Genomic DNA, 18,642 nt, shown 5'->3' on the forward strand with positions numbered 1-18,642 from the left:
TATTGAAAAATCTCTCCTTAGGATGTTCCCCTCTTCTATGTTGCATCATCCCTTTTCTTCTTCCTTGCTGTCCCATCATCAACAAAAGAAAAACGGCACACATCCACCCTTTGGGTTTTGTCTTCGTTGCCGTCATAATTCTATAGGCTTTTCAATTTCTTGTCTTACTTCTCTCCCTTTCCTTATGGCGTCATTTCGGCCCAATTATCCATCTTACCCAGTTCCCTCCTACCAGCCCCATGCCACCAGTCCCTCTTCTGCCAACCCGTGGCTCGCATTCCTGCCCAGCAGCCTGCATAGCGCCCCTACGGTTCCAGTTCCTCCCCTTCTCTACTTGGTCCAGCTTGGTTTTACAACTGTAACACCTCTCAACACACCCAACACGCATCGCTACAGCATGTCTGATCAGGCACCACCCTCTGTTAGTGCCAAATTTTTACAGCAACCAGATTCCATTTGGCATCTGATACTGGTTCTACTCATCACATGACGGGTCAATCATCTTTGGTTCCTCATATGCAACCCTATGCCGCCCTTTTACCATTTGAGTAATGGTGATACTATGAATATTACCCACACTAGTACCATCCTTATTTCTCTTATGGCGTGTTTACGTATCCGTAATCAGAATGAAAATGTAAAATTGAATTCCAATTATGGAGTACTTCGATGTTTACTAAACATTAAGGAATCAAAAAAGCAGTGGAGCCCACATAAATTTTAGAATTCAATTCCTTATGTTGGTGGAATTGGATTCTTTAGATGTAGGTAGTAATCCAATTCCTGATTGCTTGGGCAATCGAAATGACACTTTTGTTTCCTTTATGCCCTCACTTACTTTTTTTTTATTTTATTTCCAAGACTATCCTTTATAAAATCATTAACCCTAGTTTAATTATGCACAACTCCTTACTTTTTTTTATTAGGAAAACTAATTAAAAGAGCTTAAAAACTTTGCGTTTTAACGATAACTGGGTAAAGTAAATAATACCAGGATTGACTTTTTAGTGTAAAAATGTGATTTTTTGTTAAAGTGAACAGTACTGGGAGTTTTTCGTTAAAATTCCCTTTTTTATTTTCATGCTCATTCATATTATGCACAACTCAATGCTCATTCACATTATGCACAGCTCCATGCATATGCTGAAGAGAAGAAACTACAACTTGCACAATAAAATTTAAATATTAAAGTAAATACTCAAAATTTATAAAATAAAAAAACTTAACAAAAGCATTTTAATGTGACTATGAAATAAAAAAGTAATTTAATTTTTTTCTTACTATTATATATTATATCAAATTTTATTAAAAAAATATAAAATATTTGATTTGGGACAATGACATTTTAGTAATCATACTGGTTTATATTATGATTTTGCTAAATTATTAAACATCTTTATGGAATTAGTGTAATTTCTATTCCGATTCTGGAACATTTAAGTAAATAACTTTAACAGGAATCTGATTCTTACTTCTTCCCATTCCAACTCCTCCTCAATTCAATTCCTCCTATTTTTATTACAGTTACGTAAACGCGCCATAAAAGTCTTGAGCTCTTAATGTTACCATCGTCCCCTCAATAAATGGTTTAAGAAATTCAACGGCCCGCGTTTAAAAAGAATTGAGTGTGCTTGAGCGTGGGTCCTAACAACACCTTTTGGTTGCTCACTCTTCCCACTCGCGCATAAAGGTCACGCATCTGACCCAAAAAAATTACAACGTGTCTATTGAGCCATATATTTGCATAGAGAAAATATATTAGCAAGTTTTATAAAAAGATGGGGACACTTTAGAAAAATAGTAGTCCAAAACAAGAACCAACTAGAAATAAGGTTCACATTATATATATACACACACGCACACGCACACACACACTGAGTTGAGAACGTGGGAGCTTAGGAGAGTTCTGGATAGACAAGAACTCTATTTTTTTAGTTTGTGGGCTATTGAGGTTTTTATATATATAAGGAGAAAAAAAACCTCAACAGCCCACAAACTAAAAAATAGAGTTCTTGTCTATCCAGAACTCTCCTAAGCTCCCACGTTCTCAACTCAGTAAAGTGATGGCCTTCCTCAACCTCCCCCACACCTCTGGAATGTAGAACATGTAACAGAAAATGGAAGGGGTTAATGGAACTGCTCCTTGCGTCTCCTAAAAAGGGAGGGCAAATGGGAAAAGCATACAGAAGATAGACAAAAAAGCGCTGCAAAAATTGTGGGGTACAGAGAGAACAAACGGGAAGATGAACAGAATAATACAGATGAGGGGTGGACGACAAAAAGAAAGGCAAGGACTCAAAAGGTAAATATATTTTTTTGGGTTAATCCTTCCTTTATCTTTCGTTGTTATTTCCTTACTTTGTAGAAAAATAAGCACTTTGCTTCTTCATCCTCTCCCATTCCACAAAACAAAAATGGAGGTGGGGACTCTAAAAAAGCAACCCCAAATTATTTCCCTAACTCCCACCCTCTTCCGGAGATCACCAAACACACAAAGTCAAAAAGCCCAAGGGAAGAAAAGGAACCCAGCAGTGCCAGTCTACCATGCCCAGCATTGTTTGGGTTAATATTTGAACAATGGACTTGGATGAAGGAAAGCCCAAGGGTGCCAAGTTAAAGGAGATTTGCCCGAAGCCCAGCACCGAGCCCAGAAGTCGATTGAAGCTTTCTCAGCCAAGGAACAAGCCATGTGTCCATTGTATAAATGACAAGTGATGAAGATCAACCTACTACCAGCCAAAAAGCATTGTCCAATGGCACTCAAGTAAAAAAGGTGATGACTCATTACCCTCCAACTACATTCAGGCAATAGCAAAGTCACAGCAATCGGGCTAAATTGCCTATAAAGGAAGAAGAGACAATGGGGGCGAGGACACTCAACCAATCAAACAAACAAATATACAAACTCTGCTCTCAAGCCAGATTTGCATTCAAAAGCTGAAATCAACCCAGATTCAGTCATTTTTAGCGACAAACTATTTCTTGTCCAGTTCAAAACTCTGCTATCTCCCTTAATGGCGTAGTATCGATTCCCTTATGTAAACTTGTTTGCCATCCATCCCTTTTTTAGCATATAAACCCTTGTTAATTCAGAGATAAGAGATTGCAAGAGGTTCAACCTTGCCAGACAAGGTGAAATCATGCCCGAGGTTCTTTGTATGTTTCCTAAATTTATAGATCTATTACTTAATGCATTCTCCAGTATGTATTCAAGTTATTTCCATCAATTTTCTTACTTTAAGAGTTCCATTTGCATCTGGATCTGATTAGTTTAATAGATATGTTATCATTAAAATCAATCAAGAACCAAGTAAATGGTTTAAAGGGACCTGGACTCCTTTCATTTGAGCATACAAGACTATGAACTAAAAGTCCTTGTTTACAAGGCAAGAAAAAGAACTTAATGTGGACTTAACCCATCCATGACAATCCCCTGATAACAAGAAATCCGAGTAATTTGGGGCGCAAGTAACCGACATAAACATACTTGTTCTACATCTGCTATACTGAGATAGCAGTGGCAAGCCTAGCACTTAGTTAGTTTTGATTACGAGCTTTAAGGCCTACACCTAAGGCCTCACAAAGACACCTTTCAGAACTAACTTTGTACTTTTCTTGTAGCACAGCGACAAGCAAGAGCCCGACTACACATCCAAAGTACCAATCCCTTAGGGAGCTATGCTGAGGACCAAGGTTCCTTCTCCAGAGAAATCTTCGCCCGAAAATAGTTTTAGTACCCCGGTGGGATCACATTAGCCTTGTATGCCAAGAAGAAGAAGAAGGAAGGAGAAAACCTTTAGGTGGAAAATAGAATACGGGCCATCCCAATGTTTTCCAAAATCAAACATGACAGATCATCTAGAGGATTTTCCTTCCCTACAAGGGTCAAATATTCTGGAAAGCCCAACCTTATCTGAGAAGTCAGGAGGAAAGGTGACCAATTAAGATTTGTAAGCCACCATGGTACAAGTATTGAAAAGTATGGAGAATATCACTCTGGAGACCAGAGGAGAAGTAAGCAGACTCTGTTCCTTGACAGGGAGTCTGCAAAGAAGATTAGATATGGAGTACTCTACTCCAAAAAATGGTTATGCCAGGGAAGTGATGAGAGATGCTAGCCCAGAGAAAGAACCAGTTATTCCCCTATTACATTTGCTTGAGGAAAAGAGAGGCAAAGGGAAAAACAAGGAAGGACCAGGAGCTAGTCAGCCAATGTTGAAAGAGATCCTAGAAGCGGAGTTACCAGACCCCTATTATTTTCACTAGATAGTAGGGCACAGAGCGAGAAAGAAAGAACGAAGTATAGGATGCCCCAAGTAATCGGAGAATCCAGTGGGAAAAATGAGCTCACAACTACGGACAAACCTCCCCCTTATAGGCCACCACCATTGGCTAATAAGGGAGGATGGCCCAAATGGAGGAAGCCCGAACCAAGAAATGAGACTTTCTTGGGCAATGATCGTAGCCCGAAATGGGAACCTCCTCATACCTCACATGATAATACAGCCAACCAGCAACTCAGAGAATAGTTAGCTGAGTTAAGAATAATGGTGGTTTAGAATGCTCAACCCCAAGCTCGTCCGCTATTCAAGATGACCTACCAGAAGCCATACCCTGAGTATATTGATGAGCATAATCCTTTTCCACTCAACTTAAAGATGCCCGCATTCCCTACTTTTAGTGGAGAAAATGGCATTGTGTCCTCTAGAGATCACATTTTCAATTTCTCCAACCATTGCGTGGCATTTGAAGACAATCCTAATTATAAGTTAAGATTGTTTGGGAACTCATTGGTGGGTCTAGCATCTCAATGGTACTCTCTTTTGGTCCTAATTCTATTGCTAACTGGAGGCAAATAGAGATGGCTTTCCATGAATAGTTTTATAGGATGGAGCCCGAGATGTCTATTAATGACATAGTAGAGGTGAAGCAATATGAACATGAGTCTACAGAAGACTTCATGATGAGGTTCAGAAGGACAAGATTGAGGTGCCAATTCCCTGACAATATCATGCCCAATTCGTATCCATTGCTGCCACAAAGTATGAAAAGTTGTTGCTTGAAGAACAACAAATGAAGCACTCATCAAAAGTCCTTCATTTTTACAAAAATAAAGTTGCAATTCACTAAGTGGAGTTTGAATGAGCAGAGCCTGAAGATAGTAATGACCATGGAAGAAAAGGGATAGAGATGTGTGCAGCAAAAATGAACACTCCCTTTAAACCTTTAATAGTGAAGGGTTTAGTCCAGCCAGTCAATGATCAGAAAGTGGTGATGAATGATGGTGGATTTGTCCATATGAAGCCCCCTAAATACTAGCGTTATTCATTCTTTTTATTTGACCAAAGCCTTGGAGATCTATGAAGAGTTGGTGCAGGCAAGAGTAATTGTGCCCGACAACATAAAAAAGATGCCTAAACCATAAGAATTAAGAAGACAAAAGTATTGCAAGCTACATTATACCTTCAATCACTCCATAACCAATTGTGTCTAGTTCAGGGATTGGATACAATACCTTGTTGGAAAAGCCCCAGGCTAATATGATGATTGACACAAATCCTTTCCTGAATGCCCCAATTAACATGATCAACTTAACTTGGGTAGAGAAGGGGAAAGGAAAATCAACATAAGAAGTGAAGCCTGAAAGGCGACCATTTGACAGACCTACAAAATGAGCTAACAAGTTGCCCGAAAGACCCAAAGCAGCCATAATTAAAGGGATAGTGTTGTGTAGCAAGTGCCAGTGTGAATGTGAGCTAGAAGTACCAACATCAGAAGCTGTTATTGATCAAGAGTTGATCAGAATAAGAGAAAAGAAAAGCAGGAAGCCCACAGAAACATCATGTGGGCAATTGAGAAAGAGACCTCCAGGAAATGTTTTCCAATGGTTGGAAGAAGATTATCAACCAAAGGGCTTATTAGAGGTATTCAGAAACCACGAAACCTCTGAAAAAGTGGAAGATAAAGAAGCCAAAGTACCAAAATGGGTAGATGTGAAACCTCCCCAACCAAGCTATGTCTGTGTAGAAATTAAAGTAAAGGAAAGGGTAGTGAATCCAGTCATGGAAAAGAATCCTGCCCAACTCGGGCAAAAATGGTACGTAGTTGGAAATAATGGAAAACCTGTCAACGAAATAAAAGCCTCTATGATTAGGAGAGTTCAGAGACAGCACAAAGCCCACATGAACTCATTAAAAATCCCTACTACCTCATAAACTTCTGAAAATGTGAAGTTTGAGAAAATACCTTATGGGGGAAGAAATCAACTTCATTAGAGAAGCAAAAATAAGGTACAAAAGGAAAATAGCAAGACTGAGGGGGAAGGAGACTATGTGCCGCAAAGCTCTCATCCAGGAAAGTACATAATCCTGAGGAGAGCTCAAGAGGACATGGTAATGATGCCGACACCAAGATAGAGTCCGGAGCCAATATGTTTTAGGACTATCTCGTCGAAAAGGATAATGCTTTCACCTTTGTTGGTTGATACTCTTTGCGAAGTTCCAAAACAAATGCCAAACTTTGGTATAGCTCGGGAAGAAATGTTGCCTGAGCTGATGTTGCCAAGAGAGGCATAAGCCTGATTAGATGAATTCATAAACCACATTAGGGGCAAGAATGAGGACTTACCTGGACCTAGCAACTTTCACGTAAACATGGCTTATGTTTTATCTGCCATGTTTTACGCCGAGCCTTATAAACCTGCCACAATGGAGGGTGATTACTTGGCAGCAGAACCTATAATAGCACATGTTAGTGTTGAAGAAGTGAGAAAATGAGAGTCGAGCAAAACAGAGTTGCTTTCAGCCTCTAAGAAAGAACCCTAGAGAGTGTACTCGAACAAGATGATCTTCAGTTGCTCGAGCTTGGCCCTAGCTAACCATCTCAAATCCATATATGTAACTGCTCATCTGGAGGGAGTACCCTTCAAGAAGGTTTTGATTGATGGTGGAGCTGCGGTCAATGTATTACCGTATAAGCAGTTGAAAAAGGTATATAAAAATGAAGAGGATCTCATTCCCACGAATTTGACAATCTCCAATTTTTGCACCAAGCCCTATAAACCTGCCACAATAAAGGGTGATTACTTAGCAGCAGAACCCATAATGGCACATGTTAGTGTTGAAGAAGCGAGAAAGTTAGAGTCGGGCAAAACGGAGTTGCTCATAGCCTCTAAGAAAGAACCCGAGAGAGTGTACTCGAACAAGATGATCTTTAGTCGCCCGAGCTTAGCCCTTGTTAACCATCTCAAGCCCATATATGTAACTACTCATCTGGAGGGAGTACCCTTCAAGAAGGTTTTGATTGATGGTGGAGCTGCGGTCAATGTATTGCCATATAAGCAGATGAAAAGGGTATATATAAGTGAAAAAGATCTCATCCCCACAGATTTGACAATCTCCAGTTTTTGCGCCGAACCCTATAAACCTGTAACAATGGAGGGTGATTACTTGGCAACAGAACCTATAATGGCACATGTTAGTGTTGAAGAAGCGAGAAAATGAGAGTCGGGCAAAACAAAGTTGCTCACAGCCTCTAAGAAAGAACCCGAGAAAGTGTACTTGAACAAGATGATCTTCAATCGCCCGAGCTTGGCCCTAGCTAACCATCTCAAGCCCATATATGTAACTGCTCATCTGGAGGGAGTACCTTTCAAGAAGGTTTTGATTTATGGTAGAGCTGCGGTCAATGTTTTGCTATATAAGCAGATGAAAATGGTATATAGAAGTGAAAAGGATCTCATCCCCATGAATTTGACAATCTCCAGTTTCTCTGGAGCCATCACCAGAACCCATGAAATATTACCATTGGAAGTTGACTTAGGGTCTAAACAAATCATGCTAGCATTCTTTGTTGTAGACAATATTTCCACCTATAGAGCTTTACTAGGCCGAGATTGGATTCATCAAAGTCTCTTTATACCTTCCGCCCTACATCAACAAGTAGCAGTTTACCATGAGGAATGAGGCATGGGACCAGGATTTTGGGAGATAGTGGAGGCCAAGTCACGACCATTCCTTCCTATAGCCAATGTTACAGAAGCCAGCTTTTACAATCATAGTATTGGAATCTCCAGTGCTTAGGAGTTGATGAGAACGGTCGCCCGACTAAAATGACGGCCTAAAAGCTCATTCAACAAGGATTGTTTCTCACAAGGGAAGAATAAGATAGACCCCATATTATCTTAAACCTCTAACACCAGTAATGTCAGAGCAAAGGAGAAGGGACCAAGTAGTTGCAGTCAGGTCCTTAATCAAAAGACTGTTGGTGTATGGGAGAGAGAGAAAATAAGAAGAAAGAGTTGTTGCCCAACAAGAAGGTAAAGTTAAAGGCCTTTAAGGAAGGGGAATTAGTATGAAAAGCAGTGCTACCTTTGGGAGCTTAAGTAAGAGGCTTTGGGAAATTAAGTCCTACTCGGGAAAGTCTTTTTATTATTCACTGAGTACTAAGCCAAGGGGGATATTACTTGACAGATTTGGAGGAAAACTTGCAAAGATCCAACTCTCTGGAATGTTAAAAATTGTTAAAGAAATATGATCCAACTCTCTGGAATGTTAAAAATATGATCCAACTCTCTGGAATGTTAAAGAAATATAATCCAACTCTCTGGAATGTTAAAAATTGTTAAAGAAAGTTAGTGATTTCAAAGAGAAGTAAAGTTAGATGGTGCAGTAAGAATTTCAATGTAATGCAAATAGTGAAGCAAATAAAGGCAAAGAATATTTTATTTCATAAAAAGGAAGTTACAATGGCCCTAGCCTAACAGATTTACATCTTCACCCAGAGTGATTATTCTGAAGTAGTAAGTCTGCATAGTTATAAAAATTCTGGTAGGCTCGGCCAAAACAGTGCTGTTATTAACAAGTTGAGACTCAGCATGTTCCAGTTCCAGATTTGCCTTTTTCACTTCTTCGATCTGTTGTTTGAGTGTGCCAAAGAGTACTGGCATGTTCAACCTTTAGCATAGCAAGTTGCTCTTCCAACTTCTGGATTTCAGAAGTCACCACCTTGATCATCTCCTCTGTCAATAAACCTTCATCCACCAACTATTGAATATGAGTGGAAGTACTGGATTGTTTCTTCTTAAAGCACCTCACTCGATTAGTTTGCCTCTCGGCCCTCTAATGTTAATCCCTAAGAGCCCTCAAGTTCTTAAAATATGAGAATAATGACTTATGCTGAACTATTGATAGTTAATCAGCCTTGAACAGATCTGTTATGGCCTTCTCTACGTCGTGAAGAGCCTTAAGGCTGAAGGAAGCTGAGAAATCCCTCATCACCCATTCTTGAAAGACTTGACGTTGCTCTTGAAAGCCAGAAGACTCAGAGGGATGCTTTGAGGATCTCAGCCTTTTCTTAAGCTGCCCGAACTCTTTAAAAAGCTCGGGTAAAGCTGTAGTTGTAAAAATGGGTGTAGGAGAATAAGGCAGTGCTCCAGCTTCTTCAGAAGGCACAACAATGGAGAAGATCTCAATAAGGGGAGGGGCCTGAGAAGTATGAGCAGTGGTGGCCTTAATCTTCTTCTTAGGCCTAGAGATAGGGATCCATATGACCCCAAAAGCTAGAGGAAGCCGATGGGGTTCCGTTGTGTGCACCAAGCGTAGAGGAAATTGGCCTGACTCTTCTTCGGTCCCTGTTGTAAACCGAGAAAAACAAAGTTAGGAGAAGGACTACAATTCAGAATAAAGAAAGGTAAGATGAGAAAAGTCAATATACCTGAATGGAGCCCGAGCCCTTGGAATGAGGGGTAGTGACTCCTAGTTGCTGGGGGGATCACTCTCATTGACTAGAGAATTAGGAATTGTGCCCAAACCCTCACCAAAGGCCTATAGATATCAAAGATAAAAAGCAAATGTCAGTAACTAAGTAATGGAAAAGAAGATAAAAGTAAAGTACTTCTATACCTGAGCAGGGTCTTGAGTAGAAGGAGGAAGCTCATCTATAATGGTTGCTGGATGAGGAAAAGCCTTTAGGCTAGTTGCCTCTAAGACCACGAGGATCTTAGAGACTGTAGGCTCTCCAAAGGTTGTTGATACTAGTTGGAACTCCTACGCGGGGGATGGCTAGGAAAAATAAGACAAAAAATAAGTATAAATAAAAAGGGGTGGTTAAAACGAAAAGATTCAGGCTAAAAGTACTCACCAAATTGTTGTCCTCTTCCAAAAAGTGTAGCAACTCCCCAATTGACGAGTTAAATTGAGAAGTAGTAGTCGCCACCAATGGAGGAGAAGTTGAAGGAATGGAGGTAGAGCTTTGCCTGACTGAGAGTGCAGCTACTCTAACCTTAGCCTACAAAAAAGAAAAGTTAGGTATGACAACTCTGAAATGGTTGAAGATACATGTTTAAAGAATGAAAAGAGATGTACCTTCGAAGATTTAGCCCGAGAAGGGGAAGTTTGTAACATTTGGGCTGAAGGTGCAGAAGCCTTGGGCTGGGAGATCATTTCTTCCCTAATTTCCTATTTTAGATGATCGAGCAAAACCTTACTGAAGAGAAAATGGAGAAAATTACAAAGATTAACTTAAGACGCAAGCTATAGCTCCAGAGCTTTAAGAGTGAAATCCTGCAAATCCTAGCCTTTTGATACATTTCGGCCCCTAGTGGATCATCCCTTGAAACAATAGTCAATTTTTTGGTTGCTTGGGGCCCTAAACCCAAAAGAAATGGTGTTACTAGCTATCAACATGAAAAACTAAGAAAGAAAAGAAGGTTGAAGCAAGATTCATTTACTGGAAACCTTCTGTTTCTTCCTACCCGCCTGAGCTACTGAAGTGGAAGACTTAGAGGCTTTGGAAGTTTGAGCTCTTGTCCTTTTCTTGGTAGAGGCTACCTGCGGACTAGAGATCGAGAGTTGAGCACAAGGCCGCTCTTCGGGCTCTGAGTCTGAAGTCTCCATTACCGTTGCCTGAATCTGAAGTGTTGCCCGAGACTCCACTGCAAGTTCTGCCTCGTCTCAGAGTCTCCAAGTAACTCGAAGACGTCCCTACCTGCTCCAGCACCTTGTCTCTCTGCTTCAGTTGTGGCTTCTTAGAGCACAAAGGTATCCCCAACCTCTTCATCTTACCTGACAACCATCTCTGCGAGGTTGCCTTGGGCTGCAGGTATAAAGAAACCAAGAAAAAGGCAGATTCATGAAATTTCATAAAATTACAGGTTAAAGAAAATAATAAATACCTATTAGAATGAGCTGGTTCTTGTGGTGAATCATCTTCTTCCAGTTCTCTAGCTCACCCGAGCTGGGATAAGACTTGATGGAGAGTTGCTTGAAGAGCTGGTTCTTGTGGTGAATCATCTTCTTAGTCCACTTTGCTTCCCACCAAGAAGAAAAGGTTAAGGTATATTCAAAATTGAGAGCTACAGGTTTTTGGGCAACCTTGTTCAATACCTTGAGACTTCGTCAAGCAACTCGGAATGTGACTTCTTGTGGAGCGTGAAGATGATAAGAGATGTTGCAATGAACGGAGTCGAAGAATGGCACCGGGATAGCTTATCTAAACCCCAACTATCTAGCACAGAAGTTGGGGTGGTACACCTCCAGCCCACGCTCATAGCGGTCACTCCTTACTCCCCAAGCTAGGTCCCTTGATTGAATACAACTAATAAATCTCTCTTTGCAGAAGGCATTAGCGTCTTCTCCAAAGGCATCTTAAAAGGCTTAGTCAGAGAACCAAGGATACCTCTTAAGAACTGAAGCTCCACACTCCAAGTCCTCCTAAATCCTGCAGACTCTAAAGAAATAGAGACAAGGGAATGTAGAGTGATTGGTTGAAGAAGCTTTAGCTAGAATTCGAGCAAGAGCAACACCCTCGGGGAATTCAAGGCTGAAAGCCCGAAGCTTGGGGAAATACCATTGAAGCTAAAGTTGAATCATCCAAGTTAGACCATTAAGGTTAGTTTCAAATGGTTCACCTTTGGTAATTTCATACAGGAGATGATAGAGATGAGCAAGGAGAAAGAGGCCCGCTGCCACTTCATCAAAGTTATGCAGAGCTTCCACTAGAAGGATCTATTTAACTTTCACTCCCTTGGACTTAAGAAAGTAAGAGCGTACTCGAAAGGTTTTGAGAATACTGAGAGTTCTGGAAATTTGAGGGTTTGAAATTGCTAAGGTAGTTGGCCGAGGAATTTAAGTAGGGATTATACAGTAGTGGCTGGTTAAACGATAAACAATGACTATTTTAAATGGTGCAAGTCACGAGTAAAGACGTGCAATGGCTGTTTAATCATTATTAGTGTCTTAGGTTGCAGACTTAACAATGATTAAAGGGGGCACTGTTTGGGTTAATATTTGAATAATAGACTTGGATGAAGGAAAGCCCAAGGGTGCCAAATTAAAGGAGACTTGCCTGAAGCCCAATACCGAGCCCAAAAGCCAATTGAAGCTTTCTCAGCCAAGGAACAAGCCATATGTACATTGTAGAAGTGACAAGTGATGAAGACCAGCCTACTACTAGCCAAAAAGCATTTTCCAGTGGCACTCAAGTAAAAAGGGTGATGACTCACTACCCTCCAAATACTTTCGGGCAAGAGTAAAGTCACAGCAGTCGGGCTAAATTGCCTATAAAAGGAAGAAGAGACAACGGGGGCGATGACACTCAATCAATCAAACAAACAAACATACAAACTCTGCTCTCAAGCCAGATTTGCATTCAAAAGTTGAAATCAACCCAGATTCAGTCATTTTTAGCAACAAGCTATCTCTTTTACATTTTAAAGCTCTGTTATCTCCTTTAGTGGCGTAGTATCGCTTCCCTTGTGTAAACTTGTTTACCATCCATCCCTTTTTAGCATATAAACCCCGGTTAATTCAGAGATAAGAGATTGCAAGAGGTTCAACCTTGCCAGACAAGGTGAAATCTTGCTCGAGACTCTTTGTCTGTTTCCTAAGTCTATAGATCTATTACTTGATGCATTCTCCAGTATGTATTCAAGTTACTTTCATCAATTTTCCTACTTTAAGAGTTCCATTTGCATCTGGATCTAATTAGTTTAATGGATATGTTATCATTAAAATCAATCAAGAACCAAGTAAATGGTTTAAAGGGACTTTGACTCCTTTCATTTAAGCATACAAGACTATGAACTAAAAGTCCTTGTTTACAAGGCAAGAAAAAGAACTTAATGTGGAATTAACTTATCCATGACAATCCTTTGATAATAAGAAGTCTGAGTAACTTGGGGCGCAAGTAATCGACTTAAACAGACTTGTTCTACATCTGCTATACTGAGATAGCAGTAGCACGCCTAGCACTTAGTTAGTTTTGATTGCAAACCTCAAGGCCTACACCTAAGGCCCCACAAAGGCACATTTCAGAACTAACTTTGTCCTCTTCTTGTAGCACATCGACAAGCAAGAGCCTGACTATATATCCAAAGTGCCAATCCCTTAGGGAGCTGTGCTGAGGACCGAGGATCCTTCTCCAGAGAAATCTTCGCCAAAACAACAATAATGTGGAGGTTCACCGACGGTGCAAAAGAAAGAAGCGAACAAGGCAGCAACAACAATGAACATTAATCTGCTTTCTTTTCCAGACCCCAGAGATTTGGAAGAAACCCAACAGCGACAATCTTGATAAATGCATAGCTCGACCCAAGAACCGTATAAGTACGTCTACATTTGTTTCCCTATCCAAATTTGTCAATTTCGGTAATTTAATGTTTGAATTTCTTAACATTTTTATCATTTCCAACAGGGACAGGATCGAAAACAAATGGTTATCTGCTTGTTCATGCCCATGGCGGATTGAATCAGATGAGAACAGGGGTAAGTACAAATCGTGTGCTCGAATCTCCTTTCCCATAATTTAGAGCAGTTTACAATATCGCCTTGTCAAAAAAGTAAATTTTAGACACGTTCTGGAAGCTGACATGGCAACCCAATTGATGGTCACATATGTGATATGGTAGCCGTTGCAAAGATAATGAATGCTACCCTGGTTCTTCCACTGATGGACCATCAATCTTTTTGGACGGATCCAAGGTTAGATTTTCTTAGCAAATGATGAGGTTGTCGGATAGTATTTAGGAGTGGCTAACTGGCTAATTAATTTTGTTTTATTATGTTTAATTGAACTCTGTCATGTATTTTGCAGTGATTTTACAGACATTTTTGACTGGAGACACTTCATGAAAGTATTGAAAGATGATATTGATATTATCGAGTATTTGCCAACCAAATATGCAGCTGTGAAGCCTGTTGTGAAGGCTCCCGTCTCCTGGTCGAAGGTGCGATCCGTGTTAATAAATTTTCAGATGCGTAGGGACTTTCGAATTGGTTTTGTTCTTCGAATTGTATCTAAAGATGATTCGTGTGCAGGCGAGCTATTACAGAAGCGAGATGATCCCCTTGCTGAAAAAACACTAGGTTATAAAGTTTACGCACACTGATTCTCGGCTTGCTAACAACGGACTAGCGTCCACCATCCAAAAGCTGAGGTGCCGTGTGAATTATGAGGCTCTCCAGCACGCGAAAGAGATTGAGGATCTTGGGAGAGTTTTGGTTGACAGACTGAGGAACAATAGCAATCTGTATATTGCTCTTCATTTGAGGTACTTTTGTTGTTTTGGTTGATAATTTGGGTGTTGTGTAGTTTCGGAAATAGTGGAACTAAGTAAAGAAACTCTTCTTGATTGCAGATATGAAAAAGACATGCTCGCTTTCATTGGCTGCAGCGACAACCTCACTGCTGAGAAATCTGAGGAGCTTCGGGTTATGAGGTACAGTCAAACATTGGAAGGAGAAGGAGATCGATAGTGTAGAACGAAGGCTCCAAGGCGGATGCCTATTTTCCCCACGAGAAGCAGCCTTGTTCCTAAAAGCCATGGGATACCCTTCCACAACAACAATCTACATTGTTGCTGGCGAGATATATGGTAGCAACAGCATGGCTGCTTTTCGCACTGAGTATCCAAATGTCTTCTCTCATAACACTCCTGCAACAGAAAAAGAGCTGGAGCCCTTCAAGCCTTACCAAAATCGGCTTGCAGCCTTGGATTATATTGTACCAATGGAGAGTGATGCCTTTGTTTATACGTATGATGGAAATATGGCCAAGGCGGTGCAGGGACATAGGAGATTTGAAGGGTTCCGGAAGACTATCAACCCTGACAGGTTCGCTTTCATACCAGGCATTTAGTATTTTGCTCCTCAAATTCCCAACCTTTTGGTTGGAAGATTTATCATGAACTAGTTTTCTGACATGTTATGATTTTCATTTCAGACAAAATTTTGTTCAACTTGTCTATCTGTTGGATAAGGGAGCAATATCATGGGAACTTCTTTCGTCTGCGGTTAAAAATCTGCATTCTGACAGGCTTGGAGCACCATATGCTAGACAGATCGGTGAGTCACCAAGGTTGGAGGAGAACTTTTATGCAAATCCCTTTCCCGGTTGCATCTGTAACAAGACGCAGGAGCAAATATCTAGGGTGAAGTTTGATGAGAGACGAAGTAGGACTGTTTCATCGCAAAGATGATGAAGTCGGACAAATGCATGTGGCTAGCTGAAGCCGTAGAAAATACTACACAATACCACTGCTCAAAATGGCAGCCCGAATTGGTGGGCTTTTGAAAGAAGTGCTTTTTTCTCTCGGTCTCAGAGATTGTGCTTGCTGTACAGGGTCAAAAATTTGTGATTCGCAATGCAAGTTTCGGTTTATGATGAAATCAAATTGACAAGGCATTTGAAATTGCAGAGAAGGCGGAGCTCGAGTATAGTTTTAGGATAAATTTCGGGTAGTTTGATTAGCACAGAGACCTCTTGCCGTTGTCAGAAATGGAGCTGCTATAGTAATTCATTGATTCAATTATTTTTTTTCTTTGATTTGGTCTTAAAAAAAAAAAGAGATCCGCGATGAATTTGAAAGTAATTTTTTCTTACACAACCTCCAATTGAAAAAAGTTTCATACATTTCAAGTGGATTTTTCACTTGTCGTTGTCCTGCAGGCAATTTATTGAAACTAACTAGGACATATTGGAGAAAGGCCCCCAGCCTTACTCGAGTGAGGAGATTCAAGCAGCTCTGGTCTAACGGTACTCTTTTCGCTAATAATGAAAGCGGAGGTTTCAAATTCAAATTCTTCCTCTTCTTCTTCTTCTTGAGGAGTTTCTTCTTCTTCTTTGCCTACTGGAAATAGAATAGCTTTGCCTGCGAAATTCATCCCCGTGCTAAAAAAAAATCAAGCTCATAGTGAGGCACGGGATGATCCGCAGGTGGAACTACTTGCTTTCTTTGTGATTATTGTTTGTAGGAGGGAAACCTCGATAGAGTTACTCTACTAGCGCATTTATCACATTGGATGAGACCAATAAGGAGCCACACGTGAGTAAAATACAAGAGTTTAATGCTTTTGTGAGAGCTGCCCTACAATTGACGTGATCCAGGCACCCGTACACAAGTTTTTCTCCTTGATTAGATGGGGGCTCCTTTTGCTTGGGTGCGCTATACAGTACGAGGATTATGAGGAATATATTTGCTCCAAAAGCAATTCCCATTTCTAAAGCCCATGTGTATTTGGTTTCTGCTACAATTGCAAGAGTAATGTGAATTCAAATGCTAGACTAGTGTACGCTGGATACAATCTTTCTTCTTACATATTCTTCCTACATTGACAAAATTTTCAACGCTAACGAGATCATACGATACGATGAACAATTTTGTACACTACTACCACATCGAAGGCACATAAACCTGCTCCTTCAGATTTTGAGTAGCGCTTTCCGTCGGAAAACCTCGAACAGCACCGATCGTCCACTGCGATATAATTGCTGCTGCAACTGCAAATCGAAGTTCCCTTTCCAAAACATCTTGGTCTTCATACATCTCGGGGTGAGTTGTCAGCTTTCGCATGATAGCAGCTACAACTGCATCTCTAGAACCAGTTCTATCACAAGTGAATGGGGTTATGAGCACAGCTTCCGTTCCAATCACAACACCGTGAAACGAAGGAGAATAGTAATGAATTGGAAGAGTTCCATCCGTCACAAACAGGAACTTAAGTCCTTTATGCCATAACGAAGATATTTCCTCAGGCGTGTAATAGTAATAATCTCTCCGCTTCTTGGTTTGCTCAAACTCCTCAGCATAATAGTGGGGCCTGTAGTTCCTCTTCCTCGCATAGTTGTCTTCATCAAGAAGGAATTCCAATTCCTGCCTCGAAAACTTGATAATATCAGCTTCGTTCCAGGCTCTGTCGATGTACTTCCTCGTTTCATCGCGCGATTTCCACAGAGGCAACGACAGATTCACATTGAAAAACACAGGACCTCCAAACTTTTTGGAAGAAGACATTGCTGCGAATAAGGTCGGTCGCATTGAGGGGGGTGTCAAAACTTCTGAAGTGAAGTGGAATACTCTAGCCTGCATTAAGACATCAAAATGTATTATACTAATGATCTCACCCCTTTTCAACAACATAAGAATTCATACCAACAACAATATGACTGTGCGGAAATCACTTCCTTGTGATGAAACGATGTGCTCAAACGAACCATTGATGCACTCTCAATTAATTGTATACTAAAGCTTTAGCACTATCCTTTATTTTTAGAAGGATAAAAGTGTTATTGACCATCAAAAACATTCTAGATACTAAAGTACGAAATTAATGAAATGGAGCAATATTAGGACATGTAACAAGAGCACAGATAGTGTATGAGCTTTAGTGAAGAGTACAAGGAGCATTGCTAAAAGTAAAACATTGTTTTATGAACAAGCACAAACAAATTTAACGTGTTTCTAATTAAATCATTTAAAATGTTTCGTGTTTACTCGCTTAGTAATCTCAAAATGGCTTAAATGTCAAAACAGATAAATTTAGATGGGCTGGACGGTTGTGGGGAACATGTTATTGTTTGGGGTGGGCCAAGCCCAGGACAACACAAATAGATTAAACCAGGGACAGTCTTTAAGGTTAAGTCCAATCACACCCTTATAAATATTATCCCTCTTTCTCTCTCGTCTTTCTCTCTCGTCTTCTTTTTCTTTCTGTCTCCATCTTCTTCAATCCAAGCTTGATTAAATTTTGTGTTTCTATGTAATCTTTTCCGATAATTATTTTTAACATTTTCATGTCAATTATTTAGCAAAAATTTATTTGTTTTGGGTACACAATTTCTCTTTTTTTTTTTTTTTTTTTTTTTTTAACCTTTTTAATTCTTTGATAATATTGAAATATATTGGAAAGGAGCATCGGTGATGAATCTTAGAAACGTTATCCTTGCACTATGATTGCCTGTGAAGAAAACTATGGGGAATATAAATCTGAGATGCTTTTTCTTTTCAATTTGTTTTTATTTTAATTATATGTTTTTGTGTATATCTGTGGATCAATGATGTTACTTAAATCTGCGTTATCTTTCTGCAACTTCTCTCGACCTCGAGGGATTTGAAGATAATTTCAAGTCACTGAGATCTTATTTTCACTCTTTTATTCCTCTGATCTGATAGTACGAATATCTTTTGCTTAATTAGCAAGTGAACCCCATCCCAGCCGACCCAAAAACCTAATCAAATCAAGGGAAAAGAAAGAGATTCAAATCTGTATGAAAATTTTACTCAAATTTAGAGATTGGTTCATCCTTCGTTTGTATTGCAATTTTCTGAAGCGTGTAATGAATTTTTATGAATTAAAATGAATTGGG

General features: G+C 40.0%; 1 protein-coding gene, 2 non-coding genes and 1 pseudogene across 3 annotated transcripts; 3 read left to right on the top strand and 1 right to left on the bottom strand.

Annotated features, from left to right (window-relative positions):
• Positions 1–11,435: 11,435 nt before the first annotated feature.
• LOC103949610 lies at positions 11,436–15,582 on the top strand (annotated as a pseudogene).
• An 889-nt stretch (positions 15,583–16,471) lies between these two features.
• LOC103949611 (fructokinase-like 1, chloroplastic) lies at positions 16,472–17,582 on the bottom strand. The gene is made up of 2 exons (XM_018647991.2): positions 17,520–17,582; positions 16,472–17,395 (listed from the first exon to the last, which is right to left on the bottom strand). The coding sequence occupies exons 1-2, from the start codon at positions 17,580–17,582 to the stop codon at positions 16,667–16,669; spliced, it is 792 nt and encodes a 263-aa protein (XP_018503507.2). The 3' UTR covers positions 16,472–16,666.
• Positions 17,583–18,184: 602 nt separating this feature from the next.
• On the top strand, positions 18,185–18,273 carry LOC125470365. The gene has a single exon (XR_007252669.1). It is a non-coding gene; the product is annotated as a small nucleolar RNA snoR26 (small nucleolar RNA).
• Positions 18,274–18,321: 48 nt separating this feature from the next.
• LOC125470368 lies at positions 18,322–18,418 on the top strand. The gene has a single exon (XR_007252670.1). It is a non-coding gene; the product is annotated as a small nucleolar RNA snoR27 (small nucleolar RNA).
• The last annotated feature ends 224 nt before the right edge of the window (positions 18,419–18,642 follow it).

Source organism: the organism of the source record quoted next, unplaced genomic scaffold (assembly GCF_019419815.1).
Source record: "Pyrus x bretschneideri cultivar Hongxiangsu unplaced genomic scaffold, Pyrus_bretschneideri_v1 Contig10, whole genome shotgun sequence".
Classification (NCBI taxonomy): domain Eukaryota; kingdom Viridiplantae; phylum Streptophyta; class Magnoliopsida; order Rosales; family Rosaceae; genus Pyrus; species Pyrus x bretschneideri.

Excerpts from the sequence above, each read along its gene's own strand:
- LOC103949611 (XM_018647991.2), bottom strand. The coding sequence starts at position 17,582 with ATGTTTTTGATGGTCAATAACACTTTTATCCTTCTAAAAATAAAGGAT. Across the intron at positions 17,396-17,519 it reads AGGATAGTGCTAAAGCTTTA|ATCATTAGTATAATACATTT; the intron begins GTATACAATTAA and ends AAAAGGGGTGAG.